Source organism: Nicotiana tabacum, chromosome 3 (genome assembly GCF_000715075.1).
Source record: "Nicotiana tabacum cultivar K326 chromosome 3, ASM71507v2, whole genome shotgun sequence".
NCBI lineage: Eukaryota > Viridiplantae > Streptophyta > Magnoliopsida > Solanales > Solanaceae > Nicotiana > Nicotiana tabacum.
In genome coordinates, this window is record NC_134082.1 from 145,534,522 (window position 1) to 145,551,260 (window position 16,739).

Sequence of the window (16,739 nt, forward strand, 5' to 3'; positions counted from 1 at the left end):
TTTAAATGAAGAGATGAGAAGAAAATCTCAGGGTTCCTCCTCATCAGATGTCTTGGTGACTGACTCTAAGGGGAGAAACAAGAATTGGGGTTCTCAAAATAGAGAACATAATAGAAGCAAATCCAGAAGCAGACTTAAAGATATTGAGTGCTATCATTGCGGGAAGAAAGGGCACACAAAGAAGTTCTACCAGATTTTGAAAAAGGAGAATAGAGACAAAGAAGAACAGAAAAAAGATGGCACTTGTGTGGCCACCGTCACTACAGAAGATCTTGGTACTGTCCTTGATGCGGATCTGATAAATATTGTTTGTGATGAGTCAAGCTGGATTGTGGACAGTGGTGCCGCATCTCATGTGACATCAAGGAAGGAATTTTTCTCATCCTATACTCAGGGTGACTTTGGAACTTTGAGTATGGGTAATGAGACTGTATCTAGGGTGACTGATGTTGGAACGATTTGTTTGGAAACTAGTATTGGAACTAAACTAGTTTTAAACAAATGTAAAACCTGCACCTGATGTTCGTTTGCACTTGATCTCTGTTGGTGTTTTGGATGATGAGGGATATGTTAGTACCAATGGTGCTGGAAAGTGGAAACTCACTAAGGGTTCCATGATTGTGGCTCGTGGGGACAAACGTCGTGGTCTATACTGGACTACGGCCTCTACCTGTGTTAATATGGTGAATGCCATTAAGAGCAATAGCTCTTCAACGTTATGGCATAAGAGGCTTAGCCACATTAGCGAGAAAGGACTAAATGTTCTGGCTAAGAAGAAATTGTTGTCAAATTTTGAAAGTGCAAAATTAGAAAAATGTGAGCACTGCTTGGCTGAAAAACAAAAAAGAATTTCGTTCCAGTCTCATCCTCCTTCAAGAAAGACAGAGTTACTTGAGTTGGTGCATTCAGATTTATGTGGTCCAATGAAGACAAGGACTTTGAGTGGTGCACTTTATTTTGCTACCTTTATTAATGATTGCTCAAGGAAACTTTGGGTCTACATCTTGAAGACTAAAGACCAAATGTTGGGTGTCTTTAAGTAGTTTCAGGCTTCAGTTGAAAAAGAAACTAGAAAGAAGCTGAAGTGTATTCGCACTGATAACGATGGTGAATATTGTGGACCGTTTGACGAATACTGCAAGTAATAGGGTATCAGACACTAGAAGACTCCTCTTAAGACTTCTGAGCTTAATGGTTTAGCAGAAAGGATGAACATGACCTTGATGGAAAGAGTCATATATTTGTTTTCTAAAGCAAAGTTGCCGAATTCCTTTTGGGGTGAGGCTTTGTTGACCGCCGCACATATTATTAATCTATCCCCTGCGGTTGCTTTGTAAAGTGATGTTCCAAACAAAGTTTGGTAATGGCAAGGATGTTTCCTATGACTACTTGAAAGTGTTTGGTTGCAAAACGTTTGTACATGTACCTAAAGATGAGAGGTCAAAATTAACTGTCAAGACAAGGTAGTGCATCTTCATTGGTTATGGCCTTGATAAGTTTGGTTACAGGCTATATGATCCAATTGAGAAGAAGGTCGTGAGAAGCTGTGATGTTATCTTCGTGGAGGATCAAACCATTGAAGATATTAATAAAGCGTAGAAGCTAAACCAAGTTCAGAAGGTTTAGTTAATCTTGATCAAATTCCTCATACAAATGCGGATGACGTTGGTGGGCTCAATGATGATGGTGATGCCCAGAACCATATTCCAGATCAGCATATTGATGGTGATGGTGATAACAATGCTAATGCTGATGAGGTAAATGCTCATACTCACGAAGTTGTGGACGAGTTAGATATTCCACTCAGGAGGTCCTCTAGACCTCGTACTCCTTCTTCCCATTATTCTCCAAATGAGTATGTATTACTCACTGATGGGAGAGAACCTGAATATTTTGCGGAGGCCATAGAAGATGAGCACAAGGATCAATGGATTGAAGCCATGCAAGATGAAATGCAATCTCTGCATGAGAACCATACTTATGAGTTGGTGAAATTGCCTAAGGGCATGGGAGCTTTGAAGAATAAGTGGGTGTTCAAAGTTAAAGCCGAAAAACATAGTTTGAAGCCCAGATACAAAGCTAGATTGGTTGTCAAGGGATTTGGTCAAAGGAAAGGTATTGACTTTAACAAAATATTTTCTCCTGTCGTGAAAATGTCCTCCATTCGGACAGTTCTTGGTTTGACTGTCAGTCTTGATTTGGAGATTGAGCAGATGGATGTGCTTTTCTTCACGGTGACTTAGAAGAAGAGATTTATATAGAACAACCTGAGGGCTTCAAGGCAAAAGGTAAAGAAAATCTTGTATGCAAACTTAATAAGAGTCTATATGGATTGAAGCAAGCTCCCAGACAGTGGTACAAGAAGTTTGAGTCTGTTATGGGGGAGCAAGGCTACAAGAAGACTTTTTCAGATCATTGTGTGTTTGTACAAAGATTTTCTGATGATGACTTTATCATCCTCTTGCTATATATGGATGATATGTTAATTGTGGGTAGGAATGCTTCCAAGATTGACGAGTTGAAAAAACAGTTGAATAAGTCTTTTGCAATGAAAGACTTGGGTCATGCCAAGCAGATTTTGGGAATGAGAATTACTCGTTCGAGAAACAAAAGAAAGCTTTACTTGTCACATGAGAAGTACATAAAACGTGTACTGGAGCGTTTCAATATGAAAAGTTCTAAGTTGGTTCGCACACCCCTTCCTGGTCATCTGAAGTTGAGCAAGAAGATGTGTCCTACAACAACGGAGGAAAAGAGAGAATGACCAAGATTCCTTATTCCTCTGTTGTCGGAAGTTTGATGTATGCAATGGTATGTACTCGATCAGATATTGCTCATGCAGTCGATGTTGTTGGAAGATTTCTCGAAAATCCAGGAAAAGAGCATTGGGAAGCTATAAAGTGGATACTCAGGTATCTAAGAGGAAGCTCACATGAATAATTATGTTTTGGAGGATCAAATCTAATTCTGAAGGGCTATATAGATTCTGATATGGCAGGTGACTTTGATAACAGAAAATCCACTACTGGATATTTGTTTACTTTTTCAAGGGGAGCTATATCATGACAGTCGAAGTTACAGAAGTGTGTCACACTATCTACAACTGAAGGGGAGTATATTGCGGCTACTAAAGCTGGCAAGGAGATGATATGGCTCAAGAGATTTCTTCAAGAACTTGGATTGCGACAGATGGAGTATGTTGTCTATTGCGACAATCAGAGTGCAATAGACCTGAGCAAAAACTTCATGTACCATGCGAGAACAAAACACATCGACGTAAGATATTATTGGATTCGTGAGCAAGTCGAGAACGAATCACTTCAAGTCAAAAAAATTAACATGAGTGAAAATCCTCTAGATATGTTGACCAAGGTAATACCAAGAGACAAGTTCGAGCTTTGCAAAGAACTTGTCGGCATGCGCTCAAACTAGAATCTCCGGTGTTACCTCGTTCAGGTGAATGAGACTGGAGGGGGAGATTTATGGGATCCATCCCACAAATCAAGGAAGATAATTTTCTTCCTTTGATTGGCAGCCACCATCTTTTCTTTTGCACTATCAAATATGGTAGGTTGTAGAAGAAAAAATGTCAAGATTGGTAGGCATATCAAATCTGCATGAGAGAAAAATGTAAAATGTAGTAGGCGTGAGGGAGTGAGGTTCTGCCTATAAAAGGAGAGCTTCGGCTCTCATTTCTTACACACCAAAAAAAATCTCAGACAACACATCTGAGTGAAAGATAGAGAGCAAGATATTCCATAGACTATAAGAAAATAGTCTGTGAAGAAAAATAGAGTGTGAGAGATATTGTTGTAAGGTGGAAAAAGCAAAAGAGTATTTTTTCTTTTGAGGGTGTAGTGGTCTTAGGAGTATTTGTACTCGTTACTACACAGTGTAAAATTTCTCGCTATAGTGATATTAGTTGCTCTTCTTGGCCGTGATTTTTTCCCTTATTCAGAAGGGTTTCCACATAAAATCTTGATGTCATTTTTGCTCCATTTTTATTCTTGCTGATTTAACCATAACTTAGTGGTCCGCATTTATCACTAATACCGTGAATATTATTTTTACGGGATTTATTCCCAATGGAGCAAAGAGGAACCGAGTATTAGACTTTGCAACATCTGCATAATTTGTTGTCTAGTTTTCTCTTCAAGACTTTGAGGGCTCATATGATATCTTCTTTACTAATACGTTTACCGCGACCATTACAAATAAATTTACATAGAATTTAAGTTATATACACTAAGAACACAAAATTCTGATATAAAATTTGATAGTCTAGTACTACAACTGATTAAGAAGAATAAAATACAAGAAAACTTCATTATCAAAGAGTTTATAATATGGAGATTAGCAAATCACTTTTGAGGAAACATCAATCTAAAAACCAAGCAAAAGAACTGCATTATACTACTCAGAGCAATTTGCCCGCTTTGGCCAATATTGAACAGAGTGGCACAAAAGAATGATACACAGAGTTAAATGGCATAGAAGAATGACACTCAGACTTAAAAAGAATTATCATCAACATTCAGAAAAGACTGCCCAATGCTTTGGCTTTGTCCCTTAGAATAAATTTCTGTATCTTCCCTGTTGAAGTTTTTGGGAGATCTTGAAATATGACGGTTCGAGGCGCCATGTAATGAGGCAAGTTATCCCTGCAGAAGTTGATAATTTCTTGATCAGTAATATTATTAAAACCATCCTTCAACTTCACAAATGCACAAGGTGTCTGTCCCCAGTAATTATCTGGTCGCGCGACTACTGCTGTTTCAAGAACTGCTGGATGACTATACAACACCCTTTCCACCTCTACTGTACTTATGTTTTCTCCACCAGAGATTACGATATCTTTCAATCTGTCCTTAACTTCAATATAGCCATCAGGATGTTTAACAGCCAAATCACCACTATGAAACCATCCACCTTTAAAAGCTTCTTCTGTTGCTTCCACATCTTTTAAGTATCCACTCATTACAGTGTTACCTCTAAACACAATTTCACCAATTGTCTTACCATCTTCTGGTACTTTTTTCATTGTGGTAGGATCCATTATATCCACTGACTCTGAACAAAGATGTTGCACACCTTGTCTTGCTTTTAGTTTGTACTTTTCATTTGGTGGCAAAGAATCCCACTCAGGCTTCCACAAACAATATGTACCTGGACCATATGTTTCTGTTAGTCCATATAAGTGATGTACTCGAAACCCCAGTTCCTCCATTTGAGATAGGATTTGTGGAGGTGGTGGTGAACCACCTGTCATTATGTTAACCTTGTGTGGAAGTGGTTTTCTGTCACTTTCGGGCGAATTCACAATCATGTTTAGAATAGTTGGTGCACCACTCAAATGTGTGACATTGTGCTCTACTATACTTTCAAATATGACTTTTGGAGAAACCTGTCTAAGGCAAATACTTGTGCCACCAAGTGCAGCTAGACCCCAAGTAAGACACCATCCGTTGCAGTGAAACGTTGGAACGGTCCAAAGGTAAACAGGCCATGAACTCATCTCATGAAGCATAAATGTAGCAATGGTATTGAGATATGCACCTCTGTGATTGTAAACAACTCCCTTTGGTCGCGACGTTGTTCCAGAAGTATAGTTAACGCTAATAGGGTCAAATTCACTTATCGGCCACCTTACAGCGAATTCAGTATTCCCACTTTCCAGGAGACTTTCATATTCATGAGTATTAGAGTTTGCCCCAGTAGGAGTAGAATTGTTGGATTCAGATATTACAACAACACGTGGTGGTATTACTTTTTCATTAGCAAGAATATCTATGGCTCCCTGAGCAAGTTGAAGCAAGTGCTGATCCACAAATATGACTTTTGCTTCTGAATGTTTTAGCAGTACTGATATCATAGCTGAATCATGACGTGTATTTAATGTACAAAGAACTGCGCCAGCCATTGGTACTGCAAAATGCAGCTCTTGCATTGCGTATACATTTCGGGCCACTGTTGCAACCTACATAAATAATTTTAAATCTATTGAAAATGGAAAAGTAAACCATAAAAATTCCCAACTCATTCTATTTATGACAACAAGAATCGTCAGTATACAGAGGATACACGAAGGAATTGGAGAAAATGGGATTAGATAAGTCATAATCAACTCATGTCCCATTAAAAGTTCTTGTCCATCACGTGTAAAATTAGAGAGTTAACTAAAAGGTCCCTTAAGTTTGGGGATAAGTCTATTTTCATCTCTTTTATTATCCTAGTTAAGTTTACCAAAATTGAGCATTTTTCATCCAACACATGAATCTCCCAAACTAATTACGTATTTAAAATTTATGAAAATATCTTAGATTTTCCATGTGGCCAAGCTAAATAAGGATCGCGATCGGATTCTTCTGGCCTAATTTCATTTTTCCCCCTCTCTGTCAAGGTTTATTTTTATTACTATTATTTTTCTTCCAATTTTAAAGTGATTCTTTTGCCTAGATTTTTATGTTTCTGCTGTGAGTAGTGCTAAATTTGGAGGAAAAATGATACTGCCTCCGTTCACTTTTACATTTTCTCCATGCTAAAAATATATTTTTGCTTTTATTTGTCCACTATGCTAAATCAAGAAAAAAATAATCTTTTTTCTTTTCTTGTTTTATTCTTAACATTAACTACTTATTCCCCAAATCATTTCCCAAGATTTTTTAGAAATATTATCATTATTATAGATAAAATTATAAAATATATATTTCATTTATTGTTTTTTAAAGGACGTAAAAAGAATATCTCGATCTACGTGACATGATATTTCCGTTATGGCTCTTGTTGGACATTTCTTATGCATACCATGCTTGTCAACTTAACAATGATAAAACTAGATCAAAATAGAGAAAGGCGTAAGAACTTAATAAAACATGTCTTGCTTCATGGAAGAACAAGAAGGTTGAAGCGTTTCAACAACACTTGATAAAAAAGTAACCGCATACATTAAATTATTTATTTTAAAAGTAAACAACGAAGGATCCTCCATAATAGTAATTAAATATTCTAGAATTACGTCTGGACGCACTTTTAATTAAGAAAATAATTGTAATATATGAATATAAATGTATTTATGTGTGCATGTCGGTTTGGATATAAAAAATTCATTATCAAATCAAATTAAACTAAATATACATTAGTAATTTTTGAAGTCGGTTTACTTTGATTTTCGTTCAAATTTTCTTTGTAATTAAGAGACCGCTATGTGCTGCTCCAAAAGCAATTAATCTTGTATTTTCAATATTGCTTCGTTGCTCTTTAGTCATCTTATATATGTTGTAACGTAAATAGTTAGAAAGAAACTTACCACATCACCACGACAAATCCCAAGCTCAGACAAAGCAGAAGCAAGCTTTATACACCGTGCATGTGTCTCTTCCCAAGTATACTTCACAGAAGGTCCATCAATGATAGAAGTTCTTCCTCTAAAAACATTTGCTGCTCTCTCCAAGAAACTTATGGGTGTTAATGGAACATAATTTGCAGAACATTTAAGCAGACCATCCATTGATCGCAATGGCTCAGATTGAAGATTCATTGAAAGCTGACACAAGTGGCGAGGCCTCTGAGTATTTGTGTGTTGAATTTGAACTGAATTGGTACTATAAATAAGATTTCGTGCCAATATTCCTGAGTGACTCATGCTGATGGTGATGGTTGAGAAGAAAAGTCAGAGGGAAGATTGAAGAGTGGCATGCGGAACCTTTCAGAACTAGTGACATATATTGGCAATTTGAAGATCATATAGAATTGACTTGAATTGAGTATTTCTTGTTTCTTCATCGTGTTGCCAATATCAAGTAATATAAACCGGCAATTTAAAGCACGAACGTGAACTGAGCGGATATGATGGGATTTCCAGCGAGCAGTCAACCTTTAAGTTTATCTATATTATAATTTCGTTTTACCATATAATCAAATGAATACACCTTTGAGTGAATAAACCTTTACATCACTATTTTTCTATCTGGATGGACATCTCCTTTTTAAGCAAAATGACGATATTCTGGAATACACTTAAATAGAGTAACAAATTACTATATTAGAAAGGTAGATCTCAGATTTGTCTTTGCTTGAAGTGGAAGCTAACAAACACAAACAGTTGCAAAAACGATAACGTACATTCACCAGAAAAGGAATATCATTTCAATAAAACAAATATAATACTATGAAGTAAGAACGAAAGCAAGAAATAAAGAAAGGAGGTCCACTACACATGGCTGAATAAAATAAAAACAAAACAATAAGTAAATGAAGAAGAAGATGAAGACATGCGTTCCACTAACCACTGAGAAAGAAGAATAAAAATAAGAAAGATCAAAGAAAGTATGCACCAAAATGGATATCACCACGAAGCAAAATTCCTTTAAATAATATGGACAGATCAAGAAGTGATCCTTTACAGGTTTTTATGCACAGGGCATAGACAGCAATCATGCATCAATTTTGAATTATTAACCAATGATAGATAATAAAAATTGTAGCAGCAAAATGCTAGAAAGTAGATTTAAACAAAATTGCTGCTGCTAAAAAAATAGGCCAAGTAGATCTCTGGACAGTGAACAATAATTTCTAACGATTTGCTGAGTATATTGCTGATTAGTCTAGAGCAGCTATAATTGCATCAACAACTTCTTGGGTAGTGCTATCCCCTCCAAGGTCCTTTGTCCTGACTTTTCCCTCTGCTATTACACGTTTTACAGCTGTTTCTAAACGATCAGCAAATGATGGAAATTCGAGATGTCTAAGCATCATTGCTGACGACAGAAGAAGTGCCACTGGATTTGCTTTCTTAAGCTTCAAAATCTTTTCATTGCCAACATTCCCAGCTGAAGCACCTTGCTCAAAAACTGCTTGATCAGTCCCAACACTTCCTGAGAAAATCACAGTCATACATTAAATCTCATAAGCAACCTAATGCTCAAGGAAGAAACACTGATAATATTCTAATTGTTCCCTGAGAGATGCTATAAATGATCTGTAGAATAGACAAGCACAAGGCACTTAATCTTTCTTCCAACAATGAAAAGTTAGATCAAGTACAAATGAGCATTTATTTACAGTGAGGTTTGAAAGAACATAACGATCTGTAATACATCCAAAAAATAAAAGGAAAAGAAAAAACCAACACGAATAAAGTAATTGAGCAGCAGTATCATTCCCTTGGAGCTAGTGCAACCTGGGTGGATGAAGTTAGGCAGCACGGAGGATACCTGCTTGGCCCTCACCAATATACCTACTCCGGGTGATGAACAGCGCAGTAGACAAGAGTTGGATCAGTGGCTGTACCCATTGGAAAAATGGACGGGAAACAGTCTGAATTTCACACATACACATTGCTGTTTCAATCCCCACATTCCAACATTATTGGCTTGTGATGTGACAAGGCTTTAGGTAGAGCATGCTGCTTTATCTTTTTAAAGAATTCACTATTCCATGGAGAATAGAAATATCCATTCCCAAAGCAGCAGATCTTTCTCCTTCCTTACAGCAAATAAATATGGTGGATCTACAGGTCCATCTCTTATGGAACTTTAAAAAAATCATAGATTTTGATGGCAAAGAAGCATTCAACTTTTCTAAGCAAACTCGAGAACATTGCAATCTCCACAAAAGAATGTGCTCAAGCTGAGCTAGGGCATCTTCTTCAAACCTTCCAAAATGCACCCTTAACGTTTGGTCAGCTTGAGCACATTCTTTTTCACCCAGATACACTCCACTTTCTTTTTATTCGACACTTGTCAACTGCATGCACTATTCTTTTCTATCATCTCTGTAATAAGGGAGGAGTAAATGTACTGACACCGGCATTGGCCCTGGTTCATCAATTAGTTGCACAATTGTTGTAGCCATCTCCTCTATTCCTTGGCTCTCCAGTATGCTGTGGACTGTGTGACTTCCTTTCCTGATTTGTCAGCCAGAGGCAGTTAATTTTTGTCACTCACCTCTATTCCTCAGCTCAAGCTAATCGTTAAGACTTTGGTCTGCATTCTTTATCCCCGAACTTCACTATCTTCAATGGCTGAGAAAAATCCCTAACGAAGATCATGCTTCTAAGTAGACCTCTATCTACACCTCCATTGGGTCAACATATGATTCACCTATACGAAAGCCAAAAAGTTTGTCTTCACCACATGGATCAGAGCCTAGAATTTTAATTCCTTTTATATGCTAGAGGCTGAAACGACTTATTCGTCTGTGGTTGAGCCTTACAAATTGGCCTTGGTTTCGTGCACCTACCTGCTTTCGTTTTTTTTTTTTTTGACAAGGTAAGATTTTATTTATTAAAGTACCAAGATGATACAAAAGCGAACAATCCAGCTGCTTTCCTTTTAAATGGAATTCTTTTTCTTGTGGCTGAGTCGGCCCAATTACAACAATCTCTCCAGACCCCACTTGTGGTATTATACTGGGTGGTTGTTGTGGTTGTTGTTGTTGTTTGAGTCGGCCCAATTACAACAACTTCAGTTGTTAGTGTTCCCCCTCTTCCCATCAGTGAGCAAAAGCTTCTGATCTGGCTGAGTTAATCTCAGTTTGAATTCCCCGCTTGTCACAAGTTTCTTGGCTCTTTATGGTTTTTTGATGAAGTTGCTTGGCTCTTTATAGTTTTAAGGGAAATTCGTAGTATTTACATAAGGCCATCTTTATTTGTTGAAAATGCATTTGACTGAACTCTCTAACGCCTCATCTTCTGCACCCAATTCATCGTCTTAGACAAATTGACACATGTATCTCCAATTGCTTGCATCAAATGTCAGCGTCACCGGAATTTCTTTTCCGGAGCCCTAACACAAATTCTAGCCTATTGAAGGTTTCTCGTGTTCCTTAAAACCTTGTTATGTTCCAAATAACCACCACAAACGCCCCCCGTCTATTCAGACAGGATATCCATCACAAGTGCAATGGAAGTCCCACCAGTGACTTGGTTTAGGATTAGGCTAATGACAGTGCGATCAGAGACCACTAGTCAAGGAAGAGCTTCTGACCTTCGAAATACCATTCACCCACCTTGACTCTCTGTAATAGCCTTCACAGGTAATCGGCAGAGGGAAAATGTGCTATTCATCTTGCTGATCCATATTCTAAGCCCATCTCTACACCTCCAGAACATGAGGCACCTCTGTATGTAAGCTCCGAATTTCAAATTAAACATTTATTAAGATGATTTGATCCTTAGCTACTGAAGTTTCTTCTATTGAATTCTATGATCCTCCTCCACTAATTTCCTATGTGACTTTAGCTCTCATTTCTAGCCAGCTACTGAGAGCAACAACCTCTCTTCTAACCTAATGTGCATAAGGTTTTTTTGCTACTTTTTTTCTGAGGAATCTTTTGCATTTAGGTTATGTCTTCCGAGCCTGAGCCCGCTATCTCTGGCATGATTATGTTCGACCTCCTTTGGCCTTGCACAGCTTGAATAAGAACATACTGAATAAGTCGTAGCTATAGTTGTAATCTCAATGTGCAAAGATTTCCCTGACCTTCTGATGCCAATCTGGTTGTACTGCAAGTCCAACGGATGATGCGCTTAAACAGTCATCCTGCTTATTCCTTTTCCTTTCAGTACCTTGAAACAGCTCGATCTTCTGTTACTGCAATTTACTACTTCTGTCTGCCAATAAAATATGAGTCTTCTATCCATTTAGAACATTTATTGGATCGATTGTCTGTAGTATAGCTAGACTTAAGTTACCAAGACAATCCATCTACAAAGAAGCTAGTTGTTTTGGCTGCTGGGAAGTTAACAGGTTTAGATCACCGGAACTCTATTTGATAAAATGTGAGTGACAGATTAGCCACCAAATTAAGGGTGTCTTAACTTAGTGAAATCTTAAGATCAAACTGTCATCTATAGACAAACAAAAGGCGGCTAATGCCATCGAAAATCAACAGCTTAGCATAATAGAGAGATGTAAATCATTCAAAATATGTCTGAAGGATTTACCTCCTGGCATGACTCCTGTTCCACCAGCTAAACCAGCAGCTGTATTTGCAATTAGGTTCCCGTAGAGGTTGGGTGTCACCTGCATGATTGCAATGGTTGAAGTTCAGCAACAAGCTTACCAGCTATGTAAAAATGAGGAGACAATTTAGAATTGGGCAGCTAATAACACACGAAAAGATTGTTTCTGCATTGATGCAGGAAAGCTGATGACTCTTAATCTACAGCAACCACAGTAAGAAAGGCAGGGAGGGTGATACCTACCTTTGCTAATCTTAAATTTTCCCATACATGCTTTCTCACTAATATCCTATATTTTGATAAGTAAGGTAAGCTTTTATAGATGTATAACCAGCAACAAGCATATGCTGGAAGCCTGGACATTGGACCAGTTACAAGCTTCTGTTAGTTGTAACAGAGTATATAAGGAGTTTAAAAAGTCAAACATGATCTCAACATCCTGAATAACATTTATATTTGCCATGTTATCCCAAAAAGATGGGAAAAGTATATATTTAAACTTAAGACTAAGTATATTCTGGCATTCCTCTCTCTCCAGGTAATCCACCAAATAGCTGCTGAGATAGCATTCCATAATCTAGTGTGAGTACCTCTCAGTGCCTTGACTGCAGAAATACCAAAACAGTTCCAGGCATAGCACAATTGAGGACAGAAGAGTGAGAAACATGTCCCACAGCTGACCAGTGATTCTACAATGCAAAAATAAATGATTTGCATCCCCTTCTCCGTAAGTTGCACCGAGTGAGGCACGCATTTCTTCTCACCAACCAAGCTTACTGATATCCTATTATTTTACAAGAAAATCAAAGAGGCCAGTCAAGGGAAACCCCAGGTGCAAGATTATCCAAGTACCTCGGTTGTAAATGAAGGAGAAAGGAAAAGACTTCAATATTTTTGCAGACCTTGTCATTTGGACTCTGTTATTTCATCACATCATTGGTCTTCGCAGTTACCAGTAAGAACACAAAATTAAGAAGTCAAAATAGATGCTAGAAACAGAGTGCCGAGATGCCCTTTGACTATTTAAGCAACCTAGTGACCATTCCTAACTTCCAATATTATTTGCTTATTATTAATCCATACACAAATACCATATGAACTAGTCTCATAGCACCTTTAAGCGAGTTTCAAACTTCAAAAATCAAGCAAATTATCCAATTGCACACAAACAGCAGATAGGACAAGCTCTCAGCAAACCCATCCTCTCCTCAAGGACTAAACTAATGGATGACATTTACCACTAGATTTCTTTTTGAAAATTTGAATGACACTGTTAGATATCAGATGTAAAAGAAGCTAGAATTTAAGGACGGTAGTAAAGAGAAAAGCCATGGAAGCATATCCCCATACCATGACATCAAACTGTTCTGGCCTTGAGACAAGTTGCATGCAGCAGTTATCCACAATAATCTCCTCGTACTGTATTTCTGGATGTTTAGTTGCAACTTCCCTACATGATTCTAGGAATAGACCATCTGCAAGTTTCATGATGTTGGCTTTGTGCACAGCTGTAACCTTCTTTCTTTTGTTTACATCAGCATACTCGAATGCAAATTTTGCTATACGCTCTGAACAATATTTTGTTATCACCTGGAAAAGGGAAAACGTGAAAGTATAGGATTAAAGCAAGTCGTGAAACAGGAGAACTTTACAGAGGAGTCGATATAATATGAGGAACCACAAAGGAAGACTGATAAAGAGAAAAAGAACAACTACATTTTTTAGAAGGATCAACAAGCAAAGAGTAACATTTAAACCATATATGCAGAAATTGGTAAAGTTACAAAATGAGAATTCATCTAACGAAATAATCACGCGCATCTTGCTAAACTAAGCCATTTCTCTAGCCTTTTAAAGTGACCAGGTAAAGGTAAGCTCTAACAGTGTAATTCTTCCTCATGCACAGACCACAATCAAACAGATCAGCTGCAGCTGACAGTGAATACACTTCACTCAAGATTACCTCATCTATCAAGGATATTTATATGATAATAATGTCAATGATATATAAAATGAAGAAGCAGCAAAGCTTCAGGAAATATGCACTCTCCAGCACAAGGATGGAGCACTAAGTATTTCCCAAAAAATGTGCCCCGTGTTGCCCAAAATGGGGCCTACCATACTAACCTACTAAGGAACCCGGTGCATTAGTGTGCACCCCGCAGTCCTACTCCTACATGGAGCCTTATGCATATAACCAGACTAAGGAGCCAGAACATGATTATGATCTTAAGTACTCGAGGCTATGTGCACATTCAGAACATGGCATTGCGGCATCCATTTAGCAATTTGAGAACTCGGAGTACCCAAATATATAAGATCCACCTACACCTGCAATTCTACTTTAGGTAGTAGATGACCCCTTTATTTGGATACAGTAAAGCTGGATACAAAAACAAGAACTATGCCTCAATCCAAACTATTTGGGGTTGGCTATATGAATCCTCAATATCATTCGCACCTCGTCATTTTTTTTACATCTTCTCACATAGGCAAAGGCAAGCAAAGATTATGAATCTAACAGACTCGCATTACTAACTAATATGAAATATTCTCAAAATGAAAAATTGCAGTACCTTAAGGCTCTCAACGACACCAGGAACAACCTCATGCTCAAGGCCAGCGTACTCTCCCTCAGTATTTTCCCTAATCACAACAATATCCACATCCTCATGCCGCGTAGGCAACCCTGGGAAAGTGAAACAATGCACAATAGAAGCGTACAGATCAAGCTCTTTCCTCATTTGCACATTCAACGAACTAACACCTCCGCCGACCGGTGTCTTTAGCCCTCCTTTTAGACAAACCTTATTCTTCTTAATCGAATCAATTACTTCCTCCGGCATACACCTCATATCACCGCGTACATCGTATCGCTCGAAGTAAACGGGTGCCTTCATTGCCTGCATCACTTGTTCCACTGAATCGGTTACCAGTGGACCAACGCCGTCGCCTGGGATCAGCGTGACGGCTCGTGGCGAGGCGTTAGTGGTGAAACAGCGATCCGTGGATTGTTGGATCAGTTTTTTTAGGATTGGGAAGGATATTCGAGCCATGATTTGATTTTGATTTGTGTTGAAATTTTTCAGTGCGATGCCTTTTGGTCAGTGATAAAAGCCATTAAAGGGCAAATACAAGAGTCCTAGTAGGCAATGAAAAAGAAAAAATTGGAATATTGAGAAGAAAGAAAGAAAGCGGAGATGCGCGCCACATTTTGCGTGAACCGCTGTAGAATAGCCGGTTTCGAGAATTTATCATATGACCAAACAGCATCTCATTCCATACCACTCTTGCTCAAACTAATATTTTCTCCAGAAGAAAAAAAAACTACATATTTTCTCCATTTCATTTTACCTTGCCACTATTAATCCTTTGCATAAAGAATACTTCGTCTTTTATTTTTACAAATGATACTTCTACATTTTTAATCAAAAAAAAAATTAAATTGTTCATTTACTTCTAACTGAATGATTTTAGTGTCACATAAATCTCATAATAATATGTTTAAAACCACCTACAACATAAATTAAAATGAAAAAAGTAATAGCTTATTATTTTATTGTAAATAATTAATCTTTCATATCTTGATAAAAAAAAAAAAAGTTTATAAAGCAAATCTAATATATCTCATCGCAACTTAATTATGAAAAGGTCCAAATTTATTCTTGTATTATCTCAAATTGCTCAATTTGTGACATTAGCAAATCATTAAAAAAGATAAATAACTGAAAAGAAAAACCAGTAACTCCTCCTTATTTTCAGCACTAGCATTTCATTCATTTCTATCTTATTAGGTTTGGCTTGTTTTAAGCAATTTTAAACACTTTTTAACTGTGTCAAACACTAAAAAAATCAAAAAAGAGCTTAAAAACTAATTTGACCAGCTTAAAAGCCAATCCAAACATTCTCTTAATTTCTTTAATGAAAATAATGGTTGGTTGATTTTAATTGCCCCTGATCAATGGTCAACTAGTTGGGTGAATTTGCATCTATACCCGCTTTCTGGGTCACGTTTTAACTTGTGCCCGCTTTGGGGAAAAAAATTGCAAGCGTACCCGCTTTTTCGCGTAACTTCAGCATACGGGGCTGAAGTAGCAAAGACAATCACGCAAAACTTCAGCATTCTAGTAGACGGGCCTGAAGTAACAAGTGTGCTGAAGTTTTTGTTTGTAATTGCTGAACTTAAGCATAGTAGCTGAAGTTTTGTCTATTTGCTGAAGTTGTTGTTTGTAATTGCACTAAATAAGCTGAAGCCTTTTGTCCTGGATTCATTAGTTTTGTCATTAAGCTTTTTCAAAAACTTCAGCAGAAGATGCTGAAATTATTTGGTTCATTTATAAAAACTTCAGCACTAAATAAGCTGAAGTTTTTTTTGTCCTGGACAAGCTTTTTCAAAAACGTCAGCAGAGATGCTGACGTTATTTAGTTCATTTGTAAAAACTTCAGCACTATATAAGCTGAATTTTTTGAAAAAACTTTCTAACATACTAGCCAAATTGAAACACTAGTAACTCATGGTTCAACTTTCTTTACACGGGATTATTATGGTGTCTGTACCCTGCTGGTGCAGAAGCTATATTGTAAAAACAAATAAAGGATGAGCAACTGAGAAAGGGAAATATACAATACAGAAAGCAAAAAGAAGAAGAAAGAGAGAGTGAGAAGCTTCATAAAACCCTCATGAACTTGATATACGAGTCACCAGGATTCAACATATATATGTATTACTATATATTCATAGCAACACCAACTACAGCAAAAGAAAGAAGAAGAAGAA

General features: G+C 37.4%; 2 protein-coding genes across 2 annotated transcripts; both read right to left on the reverse strand.

Moving 5' to 3' along the window:
* Positions 1-4,306: 4,306 nt before the first annotated feature.
* On the reverse strand, positions 4,307-7,872 carry LOC107806213 (butanoate--CoA ligase AAE1-like). Its single transcript, XM_016630336.2, has 2 exons — positions 7,307-7,872; positions 4,307-5,977 (listed from the first exon to the last, which is right to left on the reverse strand). The coding sequence occupies exons 1-2, from the start codon at positions 7,640-7,642 to the stop codon at positions 4,535-4,537; spliced, it is 1,779 nt and encodes a 592-aa protein (XP_016485822.1). The 5' UTR covers positions 7,643-7,872; the 3' UTR covers positions 4,307-4,534.
* A 474-nt stretch (positions 7,873-8,346) lies between these two features.
* On the reverse strand, positions 8,347-15,235 carry LOC107806214 (isocitrate dehydrogenase [NAD] regulatory subunit 1, mitochondrial). The gene is made up of 4 exons (XM_016630337.2): positions 14,539-15,235; positions 13,313-13,552; positions 11,945-12,023; positions 8,347-8,873 (listed from the first exon to the last, which is right to left on the reverse strand). Exons 1-4 carry the CDS (start codon positions 15,016-15,018, stop codon positions 8,599-8,601), a joined length of 1,074 nt encoding a protein of 357 aa, XP_016485823.2. The 5' UTR covers positions 15,019-15,235; the 3' UTR covers positions 8,347-8,598.
* Between the last annotated feature and the right edge of the window lie 1,504 nt (positions 15,236-16,739).